The 26,803-nt window shown below is 37.9% G+C and overlaps 1 protein-coding gene across 10 annotated transcripts in view; it reads right to left on the bottom strand.

The window, feature by feature from the left end:
* The window catches only part of dpp6b (dipeptidyl-peptidase 6b), a 149,870-nt gene that overhangs the window by 55,979 nt on the left and 67,088 nt on the right, over positions 1 to 26,803 (bottom strand). For 2 of the 10 annotated variants that reach the window (XM_082171951.1, XM_082171942.1), the window contains exon 1: positions 7,556 to 7,712. The exons of the other annotated variants lie outside the window; for them this stretch is intronic. In XM_082171951.1, the coding sequence (XP_082028077.1) occupies positions 7,556 to 7,606 (51 nt within the window). In that variant the 5' untranslated portion in view covers positions 7,607 to 7,712. Of the gene's footprint in view, positions 1 to 7,555; positions 7,713 to 26,803 lie in introns of those variants that run through there. 10 annotated transcript variants of the gene reach the window in all.

The following is a 26,803-nucleotide window of genomic DNA, read 5'->3' as shown; positions in this document are numbered from 1 at the left end:
TAAAACAGAATGAAACAAAAGACAAACCATAAAAGTAGTCTCTAAAAGTAGTATGTCCCATGCACTATTTTCAAAGTCTTCTGAAGCCATATGGTGACTTTTCTGAGAAATAGAGTGAAATTACAGACATTATTAATAGATAATTTTCCCTTTAATGAGAATCACTCCCAATGAATCACAGAATCATGAGTTGATGAACTCGAGCACCGGAACAGAAACCAAATCACCTGCTTCCTTGACAAGAATTGGCTTTTTTTGGATGAACTATATCCCTTAAATACAAAATAAGTGGAATGAATGATATTAAGTAAAAAAATTGCTGATGATAATAATAATAAAAGATTAGCTTTTATAACATGTACAACAATAATACCTGTTCTGCCACCAGATTTATATTTATCTGTCCACAGGAGTATTTACTTGTTTTTTGAAGGATAAAAAGATAGCACCAAGATATTTAAGCTCCCACGTTGAGTTCTTTCATAATTCATAATGAGTTTTTTTATAACATCGCTGTGCATGTGATTGTAAATCACTTGACGTACCCTTTTCACAAAGGAAAGTAAACAAATAAATGAGCAATATTTTTCAGCTGGTGGGAGGTGCTGATGATATTTCAGTGTAATGTACTGCAGAAAAAAAAGCTAACATGATCCTACAATCATTTTAAGTAATATAAATACACCTAATGGGCAAACTAGGAAACAACAAAAGAGAAAACATGAAATGATGGAGGACAAATGAAAGCTATTGTTACAGCACTCACACGTAAAGCAGCACAGTTCCACTTTATCACAGAGTATGATTCATATGAATGCAGAAATCATAGGCCAATCTTTGTCTCAACACCCGCCAGGCATGTTTCACTTCATTTCCCCGAGGTCATCAAGTGACATATTGTTATGTCATAATGGGATATCACTTTCCCACCAATTTATAAATGCTTTCACTGTTAATAATCTTACGTTTCTCCGTTCTGACAGAAAGCACTCCATTTTATTATAAAAACATCAGCGAGCGAAGATGCACGAGGCATCTGAAACAATATCTCCGACGCTCTCTTCTGACAACACCATATATTTAGCCTGCAATAACATGATCACCTTTTATCTTCCGTCGTGTCAAATCTGACAGCAACAGCATTCGTGGAGGAAAGCACTTAAGTGCCATCTGTGTGTGAAGGACACTTTACATCTGTGAAATAGACAGGATAGTTGATTGGCACATCAACACCAACAGATAAATGATGCATAAAAGAGACCATATTTAATAGACCCATTATAATCATCTCAATCAAGATGACAGGTCTGCAAAAAAAAATGTATATTAATATACACACACCATTCAAAAGTTAAGGTTCAGTTGTTGTTTGTTTGTTGTTGTTGTTTTTAAATAGGGTGCATTAAATTAATCAAAAGTTTCAATAAAGACATTAATCATGTTTCATAAGCTCCAAATAAATGCTGTTCTTTTGAACTTTTTCCACACAATTTCCACAAAAATAATCAGCTCAGCTGTTTTCAACATTGATAATAATAAGAAAAGTTTCCTGAGCATCAAATCATCATATTAGAATTAGGGCTGGGCAAAAAAATCGATTTTTCGATTAATCGTTTTTTAAAATGTGGTCGATTCAAAATCGATTCTCAAACGCCAAGAATCGATTTTTTTCCATCTTTATGTATTAGTTTTCCTCCACTGTTCATAGGCTTGCAAACTCAATTTTATAGCTAATGCTGTGAGATTGTATGGTAGTTTTATCTAAATCATAAAATAACCTCAATTAGTGCTGCACGTTTAATCATATCGCAATCGCTATGACAAGCCTATACGCAATTAGGCTATATGACCAAAATGCTGCCAAAATGCTGTCGTGACTGTGACAGAAAAACTTGCGATGATATCGTGCGTGCGCACAAGACAGCACAGAATAGAATTATCTTTCACGCTTGAACGAAGAACACACACAATTATGCCAAAATTTATTTTTGTCGAGTATCTTTATAACATAAGAGCAGTCTTATGACGAACGTGAAGAGTTGTGCCTCGTGAGAGAATGAGTCCGCGTGTGAGTTCCGCGTCTCTGTCAACAGCGGCTGGTCTTAAAGGGACAGTACACTGTAGCCACTAATTATCTCTGTCATTTAAGTTAATCAAAGAACAAAGAGAACAGAGAAAAACACTCACTGCTCTTGAATAAAGAACTTTTGTAACTTTGATTAGTCAATATATAATTTATAATTAATGCAACACAGACTGTTTGATAATTTTATTCAATTTCTATGGCCTAGCTGTTAGACAGGAAGGGCACATATTATATTATATGCAACGTTTTTATATGTGGGTTTATGTGAGGATTGTTAACCTGTTTGATCAAGACATGCGACTGTTCTGACTTGTCCAATTTTCAGCATAAATTTTTCATCTTGCATCAAAATCCTGTCTATTCATTGTATGCATTTGAAATATAGAGTTGGGTTCTGTTTTAATGTACCCAAGTGTACCTAAAATAAAAAGAGTTTAATATACAGGTTTGTAGCTCTTAATTTCTTTTTATTAATTAAACACTTGAAAACTTGTTCACTTTTTTTTCTTTTCTTTTTCTTTTTTTTAATAAATATAGGATTTGTATTTAATATTCATTGAGTGAGTCGAATCGAAATTAATTTAGAATCGAAATTGGAAAAATCGAATCGAGAATCGAAATCGAAAATCGAATCGAGAATCGAAATCGAAAATCGAATCGAGAATCGAGAATCGAAATCGAATCGAATTAGAGCTTGCGAATCGAAATCGAATCGAATTGTAACATCTGAATCGATACCCAGCCCTAATTAGAATGATTTCTGAAAGATCATGTGACACAGAAGACTGGAGTAATGATGCTGAAAATTCAGCTTTACCATCACAAGAATAAACTAAATTTGTAAATATATTAAAATACAAATATATTTCTCAATATTACAGTTTTTACTGTATTTTTGGTCAAATAAATGCAGCCTTGGTAAGCATAAGAAAGTTTTTTTTAAAACATAAATAAATATGATTAATATTAACTTTTATATAATTTTTCTCACTACAAGAAACAAATAACAGAACTGTTGCAGAAGTGTTGCAGAACAGAACTGAATAAATCAGAGCACATTTATGACTTGGAGTAATATGAATCATGAAGCAATCTGCTACATTGCTGAAAGGAACTGACCAAATGTCTAAAAACAAGATTTACATCCTGTGGCAGCAGAAACAGCATCTAGTGAAGACAAGTTGTGATTTGTCTCATAGATGATGGAGGGAGGTAGAAAAATAGCTCAAACTGAGATGGTTGAGAATGAAAGCTCCTAACGGAATATTATTAGTGCTGTTTGCTAAGGCAACTATGAGCTAGAGTTAGGGATATGCACAAACTCACACGGTTTGTACATGGGGACATGCCACCTCAAATCCTGTTGAGCAGAGGTGTACTAACTATTAGTCTCAAACAATCACACACGATTTTCATCTGGTGGATGAAAAAAATACATCAAAATACAGCTACGATCTGCTCTCAAAATGTAAAACCTTTTTAGTTGCTTTATTTGACAATATTTACAGAGGAATAACACATATGCCGTAGCACGCGCTCCAGCAGGTATATTTCACTGGCCACCCCCAAAGCCAACACGTCCTTTGGCCGCCATTCCTTCCAGTTCTCTGCTGCCAATGACTGGAACGAATTGCAAAAATCCTTGAAGCTAGAGGTTCCTATCTCCCTAACTAACTTTAAGCATCAGCTGTCAAAGCTGCTTATCGATCACTGCACCTGTATACAGCCCTTCTGTAAATAGCTCACACTATTTCATCCCCTTTTTATTTTTTTACTTCCGCTCATTTTGCACTCCAGTATCTCTATTTGCACATCATCATTTGCATATTCCATCATGCAGTGTTAAGGCTAATCTGTAATTTATTTCACCACTATGGCCTATTTATTGTCCTATCTTCCTAATCTAACTGCATTTTGCACTACACTTGCACTCTGTATATAGATTTTTTATTGTGCTATTGACTGTACGTTTGTTTATTTCCCATGTGTAACTCTGTGTTGTTGTTTTTGTCGCACTGTTTTGCTTTGTCTTGGCCAGGTCGCAGCTGTAAATGTGAACTTGTTCTCAACTGACCTACCTGGTTAAATAAAGGTTAAATAAAAAAAAATAAAAAAATATATATATATGTTTCAGCTCACAGGCCTTCTACTTACATTTTCGAAATGTAAAAAGCATGTTAAAAAAATTATTATTAAGCTGAAATAGCAGTGAGAAGATATGGAAAGGGGGTACAGGTGTGCGAATATCGGGGGTAACGCATTACAAGTAATGAGAGTTACGTAATCAAATTACTTTTTTTCAAGGGTAACACTTGAAACACAGAAACAAATGAGTAACGCAATATTAAAATTTTACTAACTACTATTAACTAACAAGAAACTCTGATTAACGAATTAGTAAGTAATAGCGCTCAGTTAAATGAGGTAGTTCACTATTAGCTAATTATTAACTACTATTTTGTCATACCTCCCATACTAGTAAGAACTACTATATACAGGTTCATAATTAATGTGAATAATTATCATGGTCACTAGTAATGACTCAAGTGTAACTTCCTTCAGAAGGAATTACTTATTATTTGGATCAATATTCTAAAGTGAAAAGCATGATAACTCTCTAGTAATATCTCACCACACAATTTAAAAGAAAGAAATGAGAAAAAGAAAGGAAATTAAGAATTTTTAAGATCATTAAGAGAGTTCTGCATTTTGTGACAATATTTTCATGAAAATTTAGCAAATTTTTTTCATGCCGACAAATGCTGAGAAAACGCTCTTTTCATTTACTGTAATGCCCAAAATGATCAATTATATAAAATAATGTATACATCATAGTAGTGTTAATTGTCTTTAAGTAATCTTGATTTCATTTTTTAAACCATTTTATATCACAGTATTCTATTTTACAATACAATATGTAGTAAAACATTTATGAAATAAGTTTTGAAAAAATTGTGAAGAATTTTGAATTAATTTTGAAAAAAATAATAAGAATGATGCAGGGGAAATGTGTTTTGATCGTCATGGAAATAAATATCACGCAACCAAACAATTTAAAGGTCATAATTCACAGCAATTCTCACACAATCCTCTAGATTTGAAATCCTCAAGGTTTAACATAAACCCACAACCTGGCGTATAAAAGTGCTCTTATCTAAGCTCCTTTTCAGACCGCAAAAAAGCACAAGTTATTAAGAAGACAACTTTAAATGAGATCCTCCAATAAAGTAAAAAAACGCCTGCATGAATAGCAGAATATTAAGTACGATTGTGCCTCTATCAAATCTCTTTGATGATCACAGAACAAAGTTCTTCGATTGGAACTTCATCATCGTATAAAGACCATTATTAAAGTGATAATCGCCATCCAAAGACCTGCCAAAGCTGAGCTGTTCCCAACACGTGGCTGTTATTGCTCTAACAGAGGCACTCTTTGAAGGGCAGGTGAAAACACACTCCCGTCTGTCAGTGCTGAGCCTGAACTGATTGCTCATAATTGTACTTCATGGGGGATGTTCTTTTTCATCTGGGCTCCGAACATCAAACGCAATTCCCAATTAATCCCGTCCATCAGACCCACTTTATCACAGCCACCACTCCAAATATAGCCCCTCCTTTGAGCAGAATCAAAAGCTATTCTAAGGCAGGCAATTCTTCCACTGCTTAAACCCTAATCATTGTCATCAGAAAGCCCTACTTAGGGCTGAAATGCAAAAAGCAGCTCGAGAGGGTGAATAAGAATTCGCTCTAAATATCTTCATTTCTTCGTGCGGATTAATTTTATTAAAAAACATGTATAATATTCTACAAATCGCACAAGACTTCAGTTAAAGTTGAGAAACACATGCATGGCAGCATGTTAAGTTTGGAGAACAATGTAACAAGGTCAGATGAATGAGTTATTAATGAATAGCATGAAAGTAATCAAAGCACAACAGATGCAGTAGTTTGGCTTAATTGATTTGAATGATGAGAGCTGCAGGTTTCCATGCTTTGCTTCTGGTGGCACAATAACTGCGCTCGGGGACAATGAAGTGAAATAAAGAGTTGTGTTTGCGCTGGCCATCTGTTGTGTGAGGTTTTCGACTGCCACCTGAGGTGGCCATTTATCTAACGTAATGGAAAAATATGAGATTCTCCATAAAATATTCAGGCAGTGAAGAGACATAAATGGCACCCATGATATGACAAGAAAACATTGAAATGTATCTCTTTATCTTTATTTTCTATTATATAAATCAGCTCGGATGATCAATGAAATTATTCATATCATATCAATATACAACCTGGAATTATATCAGGTTAAAATCAGATTTTAATCAAATTTATGATTTAATGGTCAATACATGTAATTGTACTGTGAAATACTATTAAATTGTTGCTGTTTTTTTGTAAATAAAAAGTATGAATTACCATATAGTTAATTGTGCAAATCTTTATTATTTTCAACAAGACAATACAGTAAAATATTGTTCTAGTGTTATCATTTTTTGGTTAGTAAAAAATATTCCCCTCCTTGAAAAGCAGTAAAATGTCCCAGATATCCCTGTGTGACAGATCACATATTATTTGCTTGTATTATAAATAGTAAAGCTTCTTTGTATTTCTTGGCATTTTATTTTAAACTTTATGTTGTTTAATTAACGTTTAGTAGGCTATTACATGCACTTTAGTGTTTTAGAGCCCTTTTTTCATGTGTTCGTGGAAAAGGTGGTTTTTATAAACTTTTGAAGTAAAAAAAAAAAATTTATTCAAAGTGATTTACAAATGAGGAACATCACAAACAAGTCATCGTAAGAGCCAACAATACTTGCGGGACCCAATGCCAAGTTTCAAGCATAAACTCTATAGCTAGAGCTGAAGTGAAATACAGAAAAGTACAGAAGAACAGAGCACTGCTCACAGAAGGGGTGTGTCTTCAAAGTTCAGGAAATCAAGTAATTAAACTTTAAAATATACAGTAAGTAAAATGCAACCAGCTCTGCAAGTTTGTAACACATTCAGCAGGATATTTTATGTGTATGAAAGCTGAATGCACGAAGATCATTGATAGAGACATCCTTTTTTGCCATTTCTAATCATTATTTCTACAAACAACAGCCTGTACCCATATTCTTCTAATATAGGCCTACACTACCAGTGAAAAGTTTGAAATAATGATAAAAATGGATTTAAAAATAAGTATCTTATGCTCACCAAGTCTTCATTTAATTTAAAATACATTAAAAACAGCCATTGCTCCAAATAACTAGCCTACCTAATTACTATAACGAACTATAGTCTTTTGTTTTAAATGGCACGACAACAACTAAAATAATGGGATGCAATATAAAATCTAATCAATGCTCAGTTAACGTGCCATTTAAAACGTGCACAGAACTAACAGAATGCAAAAGCACGATCTCTACCCTCTACTCTTCCATACACATGAACCACCAGAGAGAAGCTCTCTGACTTTATTGTCACTACCTGATCTTGTTGATACGCTTTTCCCGGCGCGCTGGATTCCGACGAAGTCATGCTGAAGACGCAAATATAAACACTGATGCAGGCGCTCTTCAGAGGGAATAAAAAGCGTTACTCTCACTGAAACCCATTCCGTGTTGGAGAGAGAGAGAGAGAGAGAGAGAGAGAGAGAGAGAGAGAGAGAGAGAGAGAGACTAAACGCACTTAATTTAGACTCGCTGCATATGTCTCGAGCTGAGCGCGCGCTGAACAGCAAACAGTCAAGTAGCGCGAGGCGTTGCGCAGCTGCAGAACTACAGCTGGAGGTTCTTGTCATGCAGTGGCTTTCATGTCCAGATCGTATAAACGAACAACTTTTAAGCATATGAAATAAATTAATAAATCAGAATATAAGCTTAATCGCAATCTTTTATCACAGCCCTTGTGACAAAGAAGTACACTTTAGAATAGGCTACTTTTTAAAATACTATGGAAACAATATACTTGAATGCAAACTGAATGATGTTTTCTGACACCTTTGCAACATGATTTGCAATTTAATGAAAATGTAGGCTTATTATTTTTAACATATTAAATGCGATTCGTTTTTTAACCACTTACAGTAGGGGCAGGGGTCTCTTTTAAAAAAAAATATATAGCCTAATTATAGGCTACATTTAAAATACAATAGAAGTTCACAATAAATGCAATTTGGGGCACTTTTCACAAGGGAGTTGAGTGAACATAAGAGTTATTTTTTTGTTTCTTTACTTGTTTTTAGTTTAAGTTTCAAAATGGCATGCTAATTTTGAAGTCAAAATGGTGGCTGCTGCCCAGATAATGTCCATGTTATGACATCTTGTCTTCTATCGGTCATCCAGTGAGAACATGCACTGAAGGTACAGATGGAAGTGTTAAAGGAGCAACTGAGCACATTAGAGACTCAATAAGTTAACAGGGCTCTCACCAAGATTTCATCTGAATTATTTGTTTTTTTTTTACTTTTAATCAAATAATCCAGTCGCAAACAAACACATTTTTTTATTTTCTTACAATCAATAAATAACGGCTAGTGTCACGTAGCTTTTTTATTTGGTAGATTCAACAGTTACATTGTGTACGGTCACAAGTATGGTCATTCAGTACCATAGTAACACTAGAGTACTTTTAGAGTGAAAACCGGTGAAAAAAATAGGAAGAAGATAACTAAATATCTTATTTTATGTTCCTCATACAGGTTTGGAATGATGTAAGGATGAGTATATGATGACAATTTTCATTTCTGGGTGAACTATCCTTTTAACCAATCTGCTTTGCAGCAGAACATGAGAATCTGATCATTGCTTTAATATCAGTTGTTCAGTGGTCAGAGCTTGTGTCGGGTCCACAGCGCCCCAGACGCAACACATGCATTCAACAGTCTCTTTTACCAGCACTGAGCCCTAATTTAGCACATCTCCCATCTCCCTCTAGACGTGTCACACCGCACCTTCCCATTTTCTTTGTACAGAAGTCTGCGCCACTACCATTTTATCACATTCATATGGAAATGTAAAAGGAGCAGGCTGAAATCTTCAACATAATGAGTGACAGTGAGTTCAGGTCTAAATAAGTGGGGAGAGAGACACCACGACTGCTTTGTTCATCAGAAAACCGACTTACACCTCCGCACTGAACCAATGATGCACTTACGAAAAGAAATAGAAAACTGCTGTTTTGTCAGACAAAAGGTAATGAGGGGAAATGCCAATTATATTTTATTATCTAAATACGTGGCTTTCCAATACTATTCATTGACATGATAGTTTACCCATAATTGACAATTCTGTCATCTTTTACTCACCCTTATGTTGTTTTCAACCCATATAAATTTCTTCATTGTGTAGAACATAATACGTAAAAACACCTAAAACTGTAACTAAGAAAAGGATAAAAAAAATGACCATAAAACACCATTATGTCCCAACATATGCTTACTGGAAAAGTGATCCTATTCTGCAAAACTCCTAAAACACACCTATACATATAATTCACTGCAGTTTCCAGGTTAAATGAACACTAATGCCCGTAAAAGCACACACAACTGTAATTTCTTTTCACACAAATTATGATTATAGGGGCAGATTATTGATAAATATTTTATTTGCACAGGTACTTGCACAATATGACTATAGTGCATGATTTTGTAAACCTATACAGTTTTACGCATGCATCACATAACAAGCTCCATATGTATGGTGTGATAGAACGGCTGCCTCCCCCTTAATACCATCCAAACCCCCATCACTTAAATCGCCGCTCTTCATCAGGTTCCCGACTGCAGTGGGTGTGTGAGAGAGGGGCGCTGTAACAACCAGGACTGGCGGTGAGTGATGAGGCACACCTGAATGGAAAGGAGCCTCGTCACTGCTGCTGTTAAAGTCCACATGAAATCAAAACATGACGTTTTTTGGCTTTTAGTACGAATATGTTAGCATTATCTATAAGCTAGTGTGCTCCAAAACAATGACAACATTCCCATTTAGAAGATATAAGCATTTAAAACTCACAATCTCTCACTTCCACCAATATGGATCAAAGATTTTGATGACATCACTCTGCACTTCAGCTTCTCATCAGATTTTCTGTACAAACAAATGCTAGAATCTAAAGTGTCCCGCCCCCTACACTATAAATAGAAGCTGCGGCTAAAATCAGTCACTTGTTCACACATGTTGGCACATAGGGGAGATATATATATACACACACACTATATAGGGGATAGGGAATGATTCAGACAGTGTAAATATGCTTTCCATTGGGGCGAAAGAAGTCTGGTTTCACGTTAGTGTCACGTGAATCACCGCAGCGCACACACAGTCTGCTCTGGTCCAGAGACACGGTCGGCAACACAGAGCGGATCATATGCGCGAGTTGGTGCACACCAGAAAACGTATCAGACCCATTTGAATTCTTCACAGAATGCTATTTTAGGGTGCTTTCACACTTGGTTCGATTGCCTGTTCCGAACCCGAGTTCGATTGTTCGAAATCATCTCTCTGCTTGCAGTGCGTCAATCCCGCTTTTCGTCAAGGTAAGTGTATATAGACCCTTTTACAGTTGTTAAACACACACGCACGCAGGCACGCACCAGATTATACAATGGCGTCATCAATAGCGGTTCACTTCCGCGATTTGGTACGATTGCGTTCATATCAGAAGCGAACCGTACCCCAGACCACCTTTTTAAGCGGACTCGAGTACGGTTCGCGGGTGCGCACCCGAGTTCGGAAAACAGCGTTCACATCATCCAAACGAACCGAACTGACGTCATTCGAACCCGGGTGCGCACCAAAAGTGCTAGTGTGAAAGCGCCCTTAAAGCGATATGGAGGAGATTAGAAGGAGAAACTGTTAGAGATTAAGATGAAACTGCTGCTTTACCGAGCTCAACGGTCTCGCCGAGCTGTGACATAAAAGAAACGCTATTTCCATTTTTTAAAAAGGGGAGGAGCTTTGCGATATGCTCCGCCCGCCCTGTTTCAGCAGAAATTACGTCAACATACTGCGCGTTTCAAGGCACTTCAGTGGGCCTTTAAATGCAGAGCGCACCTCTCTACGGGAGAACGTGTCCAGGAGGGGAGTGGGGAGGGATTTGCGCGCTGCCAAGCCGTGAGTGAAAATTTCATGTTTATTTTTATGTTAATAAATGCCTTTCCGAGGCCTGATGTTACACCCACTGTGTCTGTCGTTGCTCTTCCCACCACAATGGCTTTTCTAATGTAGTAAACTTGCTCAGTAGCTCACCTGGTACAGCATTGCACTTTTGATGCAGAGCGTTCAGGTACGAGTGCTGTGAAACATTAGTCACTATAAGAGTTTAAAGATTTAGTAAGCTAAAAGGGCATAGTTGCTTAACAAATGTGTTCTTATCTCATGGTTGTTTTGTTAACACTATCGGATAGATTTAGGGTAGGGTTTACTGTAGGTGGTACATTTTTCAAATGCAAGCAGCATTAACCTTTTAGAGCCACTAACCGGACATTTTATTACAGAAACTGCCACGATATAGGTTACAGAACAGCAACTAGCATAATAAAACGTTACCAGATTCCTTAAATCTGTTTAGGAGGATAAAACAGTATGCCCTTTTAGCACCACCCACTGGACACTTTGAAAGTGTAGCGAAATGTGCAAAAAGCAACAGAATAGCATGTTGCAGAAATTTCACCACAGGCAAGTTTTTCCCAATGAGCCTGGATTGTATAATGTCCATATGACTAGTGTGTTATATGCATATACTGCCATACAATAATTATATGTATTTATTCACTAAAAAGCTTGCATTCTGTCCTAACTCTCAAATAATTCATTCAAGCAACCAACGTTGTCAATATCTGGAAAAAAAGGTAACATTCTGTTATCTTACTGACTAAACGCTAACTGAAAACATATAGAGAAATTTTATTAAAATTTTTCTCTTTAATGTGACATGATATTTTAAAAAGACATTTTTATGATTAAGAATAAATACAACATAAAGCGATTTTCTATCATTTCTAATCAGGCAAAGTGGTCTCAGATTGAAGGTATTTATACATTCAAAATCACTGAGACGTGATTTGATCCCACAGTCAAGAGCACAACAAAAAGAAATGTGAATGAATCTTTTATAATTAAATTGCTGTAGTAATTAGTATACTATTTTGGTTGCTTAATTGTTCCTTAATTCCCTTGAACATAAACATACTTCATTTATTTTCTCGCCATCTCACTTTACAATGAATGTTGTCATGGCAACTAACACCAATTGCCATGCCGCTTTGGCTAAGCGGAGCAGCGAGAAAGTGAACAATCATTTCCACTACCTACACCATTTTGTCATTTAGTTATTTCACGTGCATGGCACAAAAGTTACAGTAATTAATTCATCTTGCTTCTGGAAATAGAGCAGGAGTATACAAACATAAATGACATAATTCTGAGAGTTTTAAATGTCAAACAAGCTAAATTATAAAAAGCACCAAAGAGATCTTAAAGCTACAGCCGCTCTTGCAGGAAGAAAATGATTGAGTGAATATTCGTTCGAATATCGCAATGTATGTAAAAGGATATTGAAAGGAAGAAGGCCTGGTCTGATCTGTGCTCAGAAGATCCACAATCTGATCCACAATCTGATCACCACAAATAAAAGTATCTAAACAACACATCTTTCAGTATCAGTGGAAAACAGTCTGCTAATGGATAGCTTGAGCGCTAATTTAAGCAGTATAAACAACATCTCAAGGCCATGAGGCCAAGTGATGGCAGGCTAAGTGCTGAGACTGGCAAGGATTCATTTCCATGTCGTCAATCTCATATTGAGATGTTTCACGAAGCAGGCAACACCATATTACAAGACATAAACAATGAAGAAAACGGCGCAATTATCTATTTTTTGATCTACTTCCAGCCTTTCTCGTGTCTCTAACGCTCGCAGCTAATGCACAGAGGCGTTGCATTAGTCACACTCGGAGACTCTGCCATGAATAGATTTACCAGCATGTCGATTATCCAGCCCGCTTCTTGTGGCTATACGAGATGGAGGAAGCAGAAAGCTGTCTATTATATTTTGCCTGTTCAGTGGTTGATTTCAAAAGCAAAGAAAAAGGTGAAACAAGGACTCAATGGAGGACATGTTCATTCAAGTGCAGTAAATAACAACAGACCTCCCATTAACAAAGCAGAGGCTAGTTGAAAGCGTATATTGAAAAGCATATTGAAAAGTAAATACTGTGTACTGGCTATAAGTAATATGTGAAGAGTATGAGTTAAGCAACAATAACTGTTTGCATGAAACAAAAATTCACCCTATCTATTTTGCCAACGTTTGATAATGTTTAATCAGAATGTCATAACTCGATCTTTCAGTGAAAAGGACAGAATTCTCTCTGGTGACGTAAACAGAAATTGACAGCAAGCTCGCATTTGTTTTTGAGTGCAAAGGCCACTTCTCACCAACCAATGGATAGAACAAAGTCCCTGTCGTACATTCCCTGTCTCGGATGTACATCTCGATAGGGAATAAAAGATCTGTTGCTACTTCCTTGCAACTTTACAACTGTAGTACTACTCTCTTTTCACATCACTTTGTCTAAGCTGTGCTAGTAAAAACTGACAAATATCAAAATTGTGTCTGATATTAATTCTTCACATTAGAAATGCCATTATACATACTGTATATACACATACTGGAAAATTGGAGGCTCCTACATTTTTCAAATTAATATTCTTATAATTATAATATTTATTTTAAAACTCACATAGTGACTGCGGTTTTCAATATAAATTTTTTTGTTCACCAGTGGAACCTCTACTGCTGCATTTTTCTGCATTTCTAAATATGTATTGTGTATTATTTATCGTTGGCAGTAAAACATCTCAGAGGCGTCACACCAGGAACAATGTGCTATTTTCCAAAACACAACTGCAAAACAGAAGAGGAACGAAGACAATAGCGTATACAGAACTCATCTAGGAAAACCTCATTTATTGGTGCCAAATCATGAATTGTAGCAATGTAGAGAGCTAAACTTTGACCCTCATTTCTCTCCGAGTACAGTCGAAATGCCTGAATGCTGATGGCGCCAACACCCCTTTTCCTGAGAGGAAATTGTAGAAAGGGAGCTGCTGGCTCGAGAGAAGGATTTCACATGCTGTTCTAATCGTACAAATCACAGGCTTCTGTTGTAAACTGCCAAACCATTTTGTTCTTGAAATATTGTTATGGCCAAAGTGTTTTACAGAAATTCCACATACTGTAGTTATCTAGGAATTACTGAATAGTGTTAACCTTCTAAAACAAAGGTTAAAAAATTAGAGAGTTGTATTATGAATCATTAACACGAAGCCTAGTGTATCATATTTGACAGGGACATTTGAATGTCCTTTTTAAAATCTACTTCTAGTATAGGGTGCCTGCACTTCCTTCATTGATTTTCTGCACTTCTTGCACTGATTATCACTGTAGTCAATAATTGTATCCCTAAAAACTCATCTTTGATCACCAAAATTACATATTTAAAAGTTTTTTCCTTGAAAAAAAAAATTGTTCATGCCTTAAAATAGCTTGAATGTAACTCTACACCCTTGCCTCATTTAGTTTACGGTATTATGAATATGCAAATTAGCCCTGCCTCCACTCACTCACTCACACCAGCTCAGAGATTCACTCGTTGACGATCACACGTTGACCAGGGGTGCGTTTCCCAAAGCCAACTATGGTCGCAAGTTCCGTCGTTACCTATAGAGTTCAATGGGAATTGCGATCATAGTTGGCCAACGATGCTTTTGGGAAACGCACCCCTGATTGGTTACAAGGCAATTTGTGACGTCAGAAACCACAGCGATTTCCAACCGCGTATTTGAGACTGTCTTTGCCTCACTGCAGTTTTAAGGAGAAAATACTCAGCAATGGTGCTGACTTATTAATTTGCACATGGTTTGTCTTAAAGCATATTAAAAACACCATATAGACATAAAACAACATTAAAAGCTTGATTTTCACCACAGGGGCACTTTAAAGGGTTTTAAAAAAATTATACATACACATGGGTACTCTGCAGAGCAAACCATACAATGGAAGTCTTAAGTTTGCATACATTTACAGCATCTGCAAACTGTTAATAATTTTAACAAAATAAAAGCAGTCATAACAAATTGCATGTTTATTTAATTAATTAATTAATTTGACTTTGTACAGCTATTTCACAAGTCCACAAGACAAAATAATAACAGATTTTTTTTTTTTAAACAAAAATTCAATTCAAATTATATTAAAAACACATTATATCCAGCTTTTTTTTTTGTCTTGTGGACTATATGTAAACATCTATTAATTGAAATAGCCTATTCAAGCCAGTAGTGAATAAAAAAAATGCAATTATTTTGCAGATTCTGCAAGGTCTATGTAAACTAATGACTGAAACGATATCATAGCTAAACTATGACCAAACTCCTCACAACCATTTCCCCTGTATAATGCTGCCCCGCTGTGACCTTTAGCAGATTTTACTACGTGGTACACTGAGATACCAAACAACCAAATTTCATTCTGGAAACTCCTGAACTAGGCAGCCAGGCCAAATTGCTTCAATCAAAGAAACGATTAGCCTATGTAAATCAGGTGCTTCATTGCTTAGCTGGAATAGATCATTACCACAGCAGGCGTTCTCTTAAGTCCAACTGTCCTTTTGAATCATCAGACAATTATGAAACTGTTTATCCAGCAAACTCAATTAGACCATCAAATGGAGAATCGCTTAATAGTCCGCCTGGAGAGTTATTGATGAGATCACTCATTAATGGCACATGCAAATGAATGCAGGGCAGTCACTGGTCCAAAGGTTGATACATTTATATAGTTTTTTTTTTTTTTGAGAGAGAGAGAACATTATGTAAATAATTGTCTTCTTAACGGCTTCTCCAGTGAGAAACCGATCTCAATGATGAACTTGAGTGTTGCCCAGTGTCACATATGCATGGCAGTTTTCATGAAATATATCAAACTAAAAGAAATACAATGTCAAATTTTCCAGTTTGTTTATGTATTGCCCCTTTAGTTACCATGATAGAATATTTATGTATTTATTAGTACAAATTCTATTTCATGGTTAAGCATCAAATTAATTGGTATCCTGCAGTTGCGTGGCAAAATAAGTTTGAAGCATCAACTGTAACAAGATAAAACTGAAAAATTTGGAGACTGCTCATTGTATTAACAAATACAATCAACATTCATTGCTGAGTTCATTCCCATTCCCAAAGACACAGATATCTTTCACTTTATATGCTAAAGTATTCAACTTGATTCAGTCTTGGGGGACTCCGGACACACAGCGATGACACTGAGAGCCACTAATGAAAGTCCTCAGGGTAACTGAAAGTCCTGAAAGGCATAACCGATGGGAGAAGGAAGTCTGTTAGCTAAAACAGCTGATATACCAGGACATAAGTTTTATAACACTCTAGTTCAAATAAGCATAGGTCCCAATATACAGTTGAAACACTGGGTGAACTCAAAAAACAAAATAGTTGGTTCCAAATGCAGAAATAGTTTAATAACAAAATGAAGGGAACCAGGGAACCAGGGAACCAGGGGACCAGGGGACCAGGGGACCAGGGAACCAGGGGACCAGGGGACCAGGGGACCAGGGAACCAGGGAGCCAGGGAACCAGGGAACCAGGGAACCAGGGAACCAGGGAACCGAATGAGCATCACTAAACATACATCCAACAAAGGACAACACCAGACAAAGAACATGAGAAACACTTGGGTATAAATACACTCAAGGGGAGATTGGCAAACAAGACACACCTGGGAACAATCAGGGACTAATAAATAAGAAAAACTACGAAGGACTACACAACTTGGCCACACAAGACAGGAATCATGACAACAGTACTATTTGTAAAGTTCTTCTTCATTCTTCACTCAGGGGTAAACAGAAGTTTAAAAACCTGTGCAATGGTATACTGTTTGTGAACATTCAGAGGGTGTTTAGAGGAGTAAATGTGCACAACAAACACACAACAACAATAACAGAAGTGAAAAAAGAGCATGTTAAGCAGGCATCTCATCATCGGGATGTGCATGTGTTTGCACCACCTCTGCAATTTGGCACTCCAGTCAAGTCACGTTTATCAGCTTCAAATCAGCTTTACAGAATCAGTGTTGCAAAGTTCTTCAATTTCCGGAATCTCCAATCTCTAATGTGTTCATGTTTTTACTTGTGTTTGACCATGACGAACATAGTGAAGAAATGAACCTGAAAGATTTCCATGTCAAAGAAGACATGTGACTGTCATGGACCAATGGCAGATGGATGAAGATTAACAGCCAGCGTGAAGTTTTCCACAAAGTTTGCACTGACAAGCTGGTTTGAAACACAGAAACAAAACTCCAAACGAACGTTGTTTTGACAATTTTTTTCTAAATTGCCTTTTTACTTGAAGTATGTCAGGGCTTTAAACTAACAGAAAATATCTATTCTACAGGCCATAATTTAATTCTCAAAACAGTCTCATTTGAATGCTAATTCAACAGTGTCCTAAAGTGCAGGGCAACAACCAATGCACTGATGGCAACCATAAAAACCTCTGGCTTTTCTCCAGCTGGCTGGCACCAGTCATGACCTTCCCAGAATTCCCTCAAAGAGCTCTGATGGTGGGCCACCTGCTGTTCCAATCGACTGCAAATTAACCAAGCATAATGGCCCCACAGCTCATATTAAGCCTGAATAAACAGGCAGGTTGAGTCCTTACAACCCACAGACTCGTTCTCATGTGTTTGGCTAACAGGATGTACTGAACAAGCCATTATAGATTTGGGCTGACTATTTAAAATATAATTTAACTGGAAGAAATAAATGTTTATATTGTTCCTAGGAAGTGTTGTTTTACCCTATTTTCTGCTAGTTACTTTGGAACAAAATTTTGTATTAAAAGTGCTATACAAATAAATTTGAATGGAATGGTTTCGCTATAACTTTTCATATTGGGTTGATATATATACATATGTGTGTGTGTGTGTGTGTGTGTGTGTGTGTGTGTACACATGTTATGTATGTATATAAACCAAGCATTTAAAATAAGTATATTAAAATACATTTAAAATTAGCAAATACTCTCCATATAATATTTTCATAATTTTCTTATCTTGGTATAATCTTGGTAATTTAATAAACTCTGTATAATCTTTGGTACAGTATAAATAAAGACTAGGTGCATAAATTAACATGTTGTCTTTATAATATCACACTTAATATTTTTCTCACACAGTATAAATGTGTCTTAAAAATGTACCAAACTTTATATTTAAGAAGGGGGATACTCATGTTTTGAGGTCCTCCTTAGCATTAAAAACTTTGAGGGAACTTTGTTCCTTTGTTCAGGAACAAAGAATAAACCATACAGTGATTAAATATCACATTTGTGTGCTGACGTACTGAATCTCAGTATGGTTGTAATTCAGCCACAGACAGACTGCTAATGACTCTGCTTATATTTGTTATAACCATGCAGTCTTATTACAGATACAGGATAATATTTAACCGTGTTCATTCTTATGGCATTATCTATTTTTAGGCCTAAGAGGTATTGTCTTCCCCCACCACAATCTGAAAATACATAAAGGCGATCGTGTATCCCTAGATTATTCCAGAGCTCTTGGCTGTTCCCAAGAGAGGCTTACTGTATGCTAATTTGTTTAGATGACCAGAGATTGGCAAATGGATTGCTTTTAGAGAGAAGAGCGAAAGTAAAATCCCAGAGTGGCAGTGATTTGTTGTGTTTCTACAGCACAATGCAGGCCCACTAGTGCATTACCTGTAAACAGACATTAATTAGTGGTGTTTGCTATTCTTACTGTCAGACTGCCTTCTGTTTACCTGATCAGAATATTAATGTGATGCGTTATTCAAAATATAATAATAAATAGGCAGGTTATGCAGAATATAGACATGTAAATAGAAGGAATAACAGAAAATTATCTTCAATTGGTATTCTTATCGGTCACAAACATCTTTCTTCCAAAATGCAATAGTTCATTTGCAGTGATAGCCCATTATTGCCAACTGAAATTTAGGTTGAGTTATAACTCTATACTGTCTCAAGATGGATGTTCTTGTCATACAGCATAATCTACAGTATAAGCTGATTCATTGTATATTATGGCCTTTGTTATAAACCTGTCACATTTGCAATAGGCCCAGCTTGCATTTCTGTCATATTTTCAAAGGAATTCTGTTGTCACTGTTTTTCGACGATGAAAGAAAGTCTTGGAATTAAATGAGAGCGAGTAATTGATTGAATTTCAATAAACATTAGTATTAATGACAATGGTATTCTGTATGCAAGACCTTTTTTAATGAATTTATTAATTCATCAAGACTAAATAAGAATTTAAAATGTTACAAAAATAAAATACATACCTACTTTGTTCTTGGCGCATTCGTTTTGAAGCCATAAAGCCATTTTCTGACATAATGCATGATGTCAGAGTCCAAAACAGATATTAAATAAATATAAATCGTTAAGTATTAGAAGAAAAAAAAACATTTCTTATATGTTATAATATGTTATAATTTTTATTTTTTTTAAATTATATACTTTGAGCAAGAGTGATTCAGGGAGTGAACCCTCTTTGTAATCCAACTATTTTTAGAGAGGGATAACTAAACAGGGGAACGCAATTGCCCAATATTTTAGTTCAGTTCACTCAACCCTGAGGGAAAATAATAATATGCTACCACCCAGCAAACAATAGCCGCCATTCACCGTCTAGGCTAACTATAGACCCAAAATAGTGTGCCCATTTCTAGCCAAAATAACCTTGAATTTGGGACCATGTCATTTTTGTCAAAAATAACTAGCAAGATGTATGATATTCCATCATGTAAGAAAAGTCAATAGTTTCATTTCTTTGACATGTTATGTAATTGATGACTAATCTACTCTTGGGCTGGTTAAACGTCTATTAGATTTTCACTTACAGCCCAAATTTTGCCTTGTTTTAGCCTGGGCAGAGGGAAGCAATCCTACTCCATGACCGTCATAGCTGGGGAGGGGAACGATGAAGCAGACTATTCTGGTGGAAAAGGGGTAAGACTGTGACAGGCCAGGATCCCCTGAGGCTTGCCGCTTTAGGCTGGGATCTGGATCGGTGCGGGATGTATACTTCCTGAATGCCGTCGATTGTGCCCTTCCATCCATAAACTTCCCAACCACCATCTCTACAGACGTGCCAAAAAGTGAGAGTGAGACCTCTCTTTCTCTCTGATGTCCGCCATGTTCAACCACAGATGCCTCGCCATAACCACCATCGAGCAACTGATAGCAGCGGCTGTTTGTTTAGTGGCCCAGAGAGCTAGGGTCTGTGGTGCGGCACAATCCCTGCCCTTCATCCAAATCCCTAAGCAGAACTGCCTGGTAGGCTTACAGCACCTCCATGATGTGCAAAGCTCCACTGACCTGACCAGCTGCCGCAAACGCCCTGCCATTCAAGCATGAGGTGGTCTGAAGCGGCTTGGACGGCAGGGCAGGAGCCTTCAAAGAGGATGACTCACCATGCGAGTTAAAGCTCGCAAGCATCTCTTCAACAGGGGGCTTCCTCACATATACACGCTCACTTAATCCTTTCATATTCACATAGTTTAAATGTTGAAAAGGTCGAATGCGAGCTGAATATGGTTCCTTCCATGTCTTCTTCAGTTCTGCGTGGAGGTCGAGAAGGGACAGAAGGCTCATGGGGGAAAGGCAAATATGTCCTCGTCTAGCCTGCCACATGCGTGACTTCCGGTTTTCAATACAATCTGTTTGTGGAGCTGCATGATGTCCAACAATTCCCCCTATGCAGGGCCGGCAGGCTGAAAGCACACATTCTACCTTCGGCCTCTTTGACCACATCGGCCTCCTTCTGGCTGGATGGTGGCAACAATATGCTATCTGTTGGATCAGATGACGCTAAAGACAGCACATCCAGATCCAGCATATCGCTCGAGTCCGCGAAAGGAGCTAGAAATAGCTATACCTCTCTCGAACTCCTTAGCCAGCTCAACCTGCAATCCCCACAACTTTAGCCTCCTCGGCGAGTCGTGCGGCGCAGACAGCTATCCTACATCCCTCAAGAATAAGGACAGGCATGAACAGAGCTTTTGCATTGTGAACCTCACAATGGGCGCATTCAGAACCCTTGAGCACTGAACGCAAGTACTCCTCAACCAAGCATTGAATTCACAGGTCATTTGTGTCCTCCGGTGTCAGAAACCTGGGACACGGAGGCACACACTTCCTGCACTTCTAAACTGAATGCACAGCCTGGATTCACACAGCATCTAAAACAGAACTGATATTTTCTCTTGACTCAGATGATTCAGCACTCATTACAAGTTCATTAACTCAACTGCTGTTATGGTGCAATTTCAAAGATTTATGGGGCGCCTGGATTTTATTTCCACTAATCAATTTCCATCTTAATGGCAGTAAAACTGGAAGAAAACCTTTAGAAATAAAAATGTATTAATGGGCAGTAACCATGGTTATCCACCACAAAGCATGCACAACAACAATAATAAAAGAGGAATTATCGACAGTGGGATTGCAAATACGAATGGGGTCTGCACAGGATGGCGAAATCTCATCGGTAAAGCTTTACAAAAAAAAATCCAAGAATAAGATGAAACCCAATGAGAAGGAGAGTAAAAAGAGAAGATAACATGAAGAGACTGCCAAGCACAAAACAAATAACACATTTACAAGGTAATGATTTGGTGAATGCTACTGTATATCGTTTAATATGTGAAAGAGTAAATCTTTATATATTTCTGAATTACTAGATTTTAACACCCTCTACAACTTTGAGTATACTGTACATAACATGGGCCAAAGAGAACCAATATAACTGGTATATGGTATAATTACATCAGTAAATGCTTCATTAACTATTTTGCCAGTGGTTAACAGAAACTGTTGTTCAACCACTAAAGTTCATATAAGTTGGATGCAGGTATGTTTGTTCATTTACCAAGGTCCATTAGTTTTTAAGGCAGTATGTTGGGAAATCAGACATACTGTATAAAACACATTTACAAAGATATTAAGTTCTGTCATGAAACTCAAAATGGTGCAGGCTGATTGGCCCTTAAAGGGGTAGTTCACCCTAGGAAAATTAAGCCATAAATTGCTCACCCTGGTGAAAAAAGACTCAAAAGTATCACAGAATGATCCCATGAAACACGTGTCATATATTCCAAGTGTTCTGGATGTATCCGATATTGAATTTAACATATTATTTACAAGAAAATACTGACCCTGGCCGTTGCACTTCAGGCTATTCAATGTTGTGCTCATTCATGTGACTCTGTTAGCACCGCAGTTCACTCCATCTCACCCAGATAAAGCACACAAGTTGTGAGAAATCAAGAATAACAAAAACACGACATGAAATACAATTCATGTACCTTCTTCTCTGAGGTGAATATATCCATTGTGTTCATCCATTGTATTGGGCCCTATTTTAACGATCTAAGCGCATGGTCTAAACCGCACGGCGCAAGTTCACTTAGGGCGTGTCCGAATCCACTTTTGCTAGTTTAACGACGGTAAAAATGGTCGGCGCGCCAGGCGCATGGTCTAAAAGGGTTGTCATTGTCATTGTTTTTTGGGTTTTTTTTTTCACAATGACATTTGAGTTCATGATTTTAATGTTGTTTTTTTGAGGCAGACTAAAGACTAATGACAGACTGATGATCTTTGAAGAAAAATATGTTTGGTTCAGGTTTGAAATTAATGATCTTTTATTATAGGCTATGTAGTCTAATATCATAGTAGGCCTACCCCCCAGAACACTTGAAATATGTATATGTGTCGCATGGGATCATTCTATAATACTTTTGCATAAAATAAAAAAAGCTTGATGCTTCTTCAGAGCAGCAGCAGCAGTGCATATATTTTGGTGGTAGATCTGCTGGGGGGGGGCCTGCATTGTCATCTCCTGCATGATGGGGGATTTTCTATGATGTACAATCAGCTTGTATTGTTCAATATAATTTAGTTCTCCCAGCTTTGTAGCTGTAAAAGCAACAATGGATAATTCACCTCAGATCTTTAAATAAAACAAATGAAAACAAGAACGTTCAAACTGTGAGATCTTTAAATAAAACAAATGAAAACAAGAACGTTCAAACTGTGAACAAACAAGTGTATTCTTTGACAAAGATTGTTTTAGTAACTCAGTAGCCTATGTATTTTTAATAATGTTTAAATGGTGTAATATTTGTGAATTTGATTATATGTAGCCTACTTATCCATTTTCTTGCGAGTGCTGTCAAGATTACTCTCTGGTGCTGTGCACTTGCCGCCGAGACTCCGCCCACACGCTGTTCTGATTGGCTATGGGTTTTGATTGATTTTGACGCCAAGGCCAAGTGCATGCAACTACTGGCGCCTAATTTCCAAGTCTGCTGGAAAGCTATGCAGTCCAGCAGTGATGTTGCAACCAGCAACACTACACCTACGTCCCATCCTAACCACTGTACTACAGATAAAGCTAATGCTAAAAATGTAATTCCAACGCAATTCCAACTCCTGACTCACTACAGTGGTTTTGACGGAACAAGATGTTTTTATACCAGGGGCTAAGCCTATGCCAAGGGCGTGGTGAGCTGGTGCCTGCTTATGTTACGCGGGCAAACAACTTCCAATAGGAAAATTCAAATGCAGTAGCCACCGTTCAACCTGAAGAGGGCAGCACTCAGACGTTTTTACACCATATTGTAGAATTAAAACACTTAATACCCAAATGTCAAAAAATTTACTCGAATCAATGAACAACACTAATAAAGCCCCAGTCTTACAGATCATTAACTAAAAAAAGTTGTTTTAGGGTTTAGTTACCCTTTAATGTGATGATTCGTTGTAATTTCATAGTGTAACAGAGGGGGTCAGTAGTGGTGGTTGTTAACCCACCAGCATGAGAGAATAAAGACGCAGAGAAATGTTCAAGAAAAGATGCAGTTTATTTCATGCACAACAATGAACAAAACATGGTACCAGGAGTGAAACCAAAACGGGGAGCATTGTGAAAAGCGGCATGGATTCTTTGAAGCCACCGGGTAGTTTAAAACTAATGGGGAATGTCGACAGCAATTGACGCACCTTCAAGCAGCAGTTTCAGCTGTATATGGCGGCCATGGGCCAAGAGACGAAGCCAGACACAAGGAAGGTAGCGTTACTGCTAACTATAGCAGGCCCTCAAGCCATAGAAGTGTACAATACCTTTGTATATGATAATGCTGATGACAAAGATAAGTGCTTGAGAAGTTTGATGCCCACTGCTCTCCGAAAAAACGAGACATATGAGAGATATGTTTTTCGCTCACGAGTGCAGCAACAGCGCAAACCTTTTGATAACTTTCTGACCGACCTGAAGCTTAAAGCACAGTCATGCAATTTTGCTACACTGAGGGACTCCATGCTCAGAGACCAGATCGTGTTTGGTGTGGAGGATAAAAAAGTCAGAGAAAGGCTACTGAGGGAAACGGAGCTGACGCTGGAAGGGGCTATCAAGATCTGCCAGGCAAGTGAGCTCTCGCAAATGCATGTGAGGACATTCAGCGAGATGACAGCGAGCACAGCGAGCGTCAGACAAAGTGATGACGCGGCTGCCGGTGCTGTCTCCAGTGAAGGAGGAGACCCGACCTGCACAGCGAACAGACGGACAAGCATTTAATTGCAAACGCTGCGGTTTGCAGCATAAGCCAAAACAGTGTCCTTATGGTAAACTATGCTCTAATTGCCGGGGCAAGAACCATTTTGCAAAGCAGTGTTTCTCAAAAAGAAAAGAGTGGAAGAATAGAAAATCTATAAACATAGTGGAGGATACAGATCTGTGTGAAACATTTTTTGTTGGCATAGTTAACTGTGAAGATGAAACAGAAAAACAAGTCAATGCTGTCAGAGAGGATAAGTGGACAGCACCATTGGAGATAAATGGGACTATAATAACAATGGAACTGGACACTGGTGCAAAGGCAGATCTGATCAGCACATCTGACTTTAAAGTGATGAAAGAGAAACCAAAATTACACAAAGAAATTACAGAGTTGAAAGACTGCAATGGGCAGAAAATAGAGTGTTTAGGTACATGCAGGCTGAAAGTGACGGTAAAAGAAAAAGTACACCACCTATTCTTCTCTGTCGTTGCTGAGGACCTTGATTCACTATTGGTGATAAAGCCTGTGAGGACATGAGGCTGGTGAAAATAGTGTATTGGATCAACACAGCTGCAAGTACACCAAGTGACACTGTTGACTCTATAACACAGAACTATGAAGATGTTTTTAGAGGTCTTGGTGCACTGCCCTTCACATATAAAATCCAGTTAAAAGAAAATGCACAAGCAGTTAAGCATGCAGCACGAAGAGTTCCAGTGCCGCTAAGAGACCGTTTAAAAAAGGAACTGGACAGCATGACGATGCTGGGTGTGATAAAGAACGTCGAAGAACCAACTGACTGGGTCAACTCCATGGTGTGCGCAAAGAAAAATAATGGCGACCTGAGAATATGTGTGGACCCAAAGGATCTGAATGAGAACATTAGGCGTGAGCATTATCAGATAAGTGAGATGGCGGGTGCCTGATATTTCTCAAAACTTGATGCATCACAAGGTTTCTGGCAGCTAAAATTGGATGAAAACAGCACCAAATATTGCACCTTTAATAGACCTTTTGGCAGATACTACTTCCTCAGACTTCCCTTTGGCATCATCTCAGCATCTGAGATATTTCACAGAGCCATGGAGCATATTATCAAGGGACTAGGTGGGTATATGTTAACATCATCGTATGGGGCTCCACAGTCCAAGAACACAATGCGAGGCTGACAGGTGCTGGAGCTGGTACCCAAGTATGGATCAAAGCTAAACAAGTACAAATGCCAGTTTGGAGTTGAAGAAATTATCTTTCTGGGAGACAAGCTCTCTGCACAAGGCATTCAACCCAACCAAGACAAAAAGTTTATGCCATAAAAGACATGCCAAGGCCTACAGACAGGACTGGAGTGTTACGCATCATGGGGATGGTCAATTTCATAGGTACATTTATTCCAAATTTATCCGCAAAAATGGTAAATGGACTGCATTTATATAGCGCTTTCATAGACCTATGGCCACCAAAGCGCTTTACATAGCCTCACATTCACCCATTCACACACTCAATCATACACCGACGGCGGTGTCAGCCATGCAAGGCGCCATCCAGCTCGTCGGGAGCAGCTGGGGTTAGGTGGCTTGCTCATAGACACCTCGACACTTGGTCAGGTGGAACCAGGGATTGAACCACCAACCTTCCGGTTTGTAGGCAACCTACATGAACCACTGAGCCACTGCCGCCCCAAAAACATCTTGCATCCGTTAACTCCTACACAAAGAGACTGAGTTTAAATGGACAAGTACACATGAGCATGAATGGCAAAAACTCAGGGAAACACTGACAACTGCACCTGTGCTGGCATTCAATGACCCGACAAAGAGGATCAAAGTGTCGACAGATGCCTCAAAGCACGGAATTGGTGCCGTGCTTCTACAATCTGAAGGTGAGTATTGGAAACCAGTGCCCTACGCATCCAGGTCCATGACAGAGACTGAGTGTCGATATGCTCAAATAGAAAAAGAATGCCTGGGGCTAGTGTTTGGCCTGGAGAGATTCCACAGCTACATTTATGGCCTACCCTCCTTCGCAGTGGAAACAGATCATCGTCC

The sequence above is a fragment of the Leuciscus leuciscus genome (genome assembly GCF_965113295.1).
Source record: "Leuciscus leuciscus genome assembly, chromosome: 6".
NCBI classification, from domain to species: domain Eukaryota; kingdom Metazoa; phylum Chordata; class Actinopteri; order Cypriniformes; family Leuciscidae; genus Leuciscus; species Leuciscus leuciscus.
This window is presented reverse-complemented; position numbering and strand designations above follow the sequence as displayed.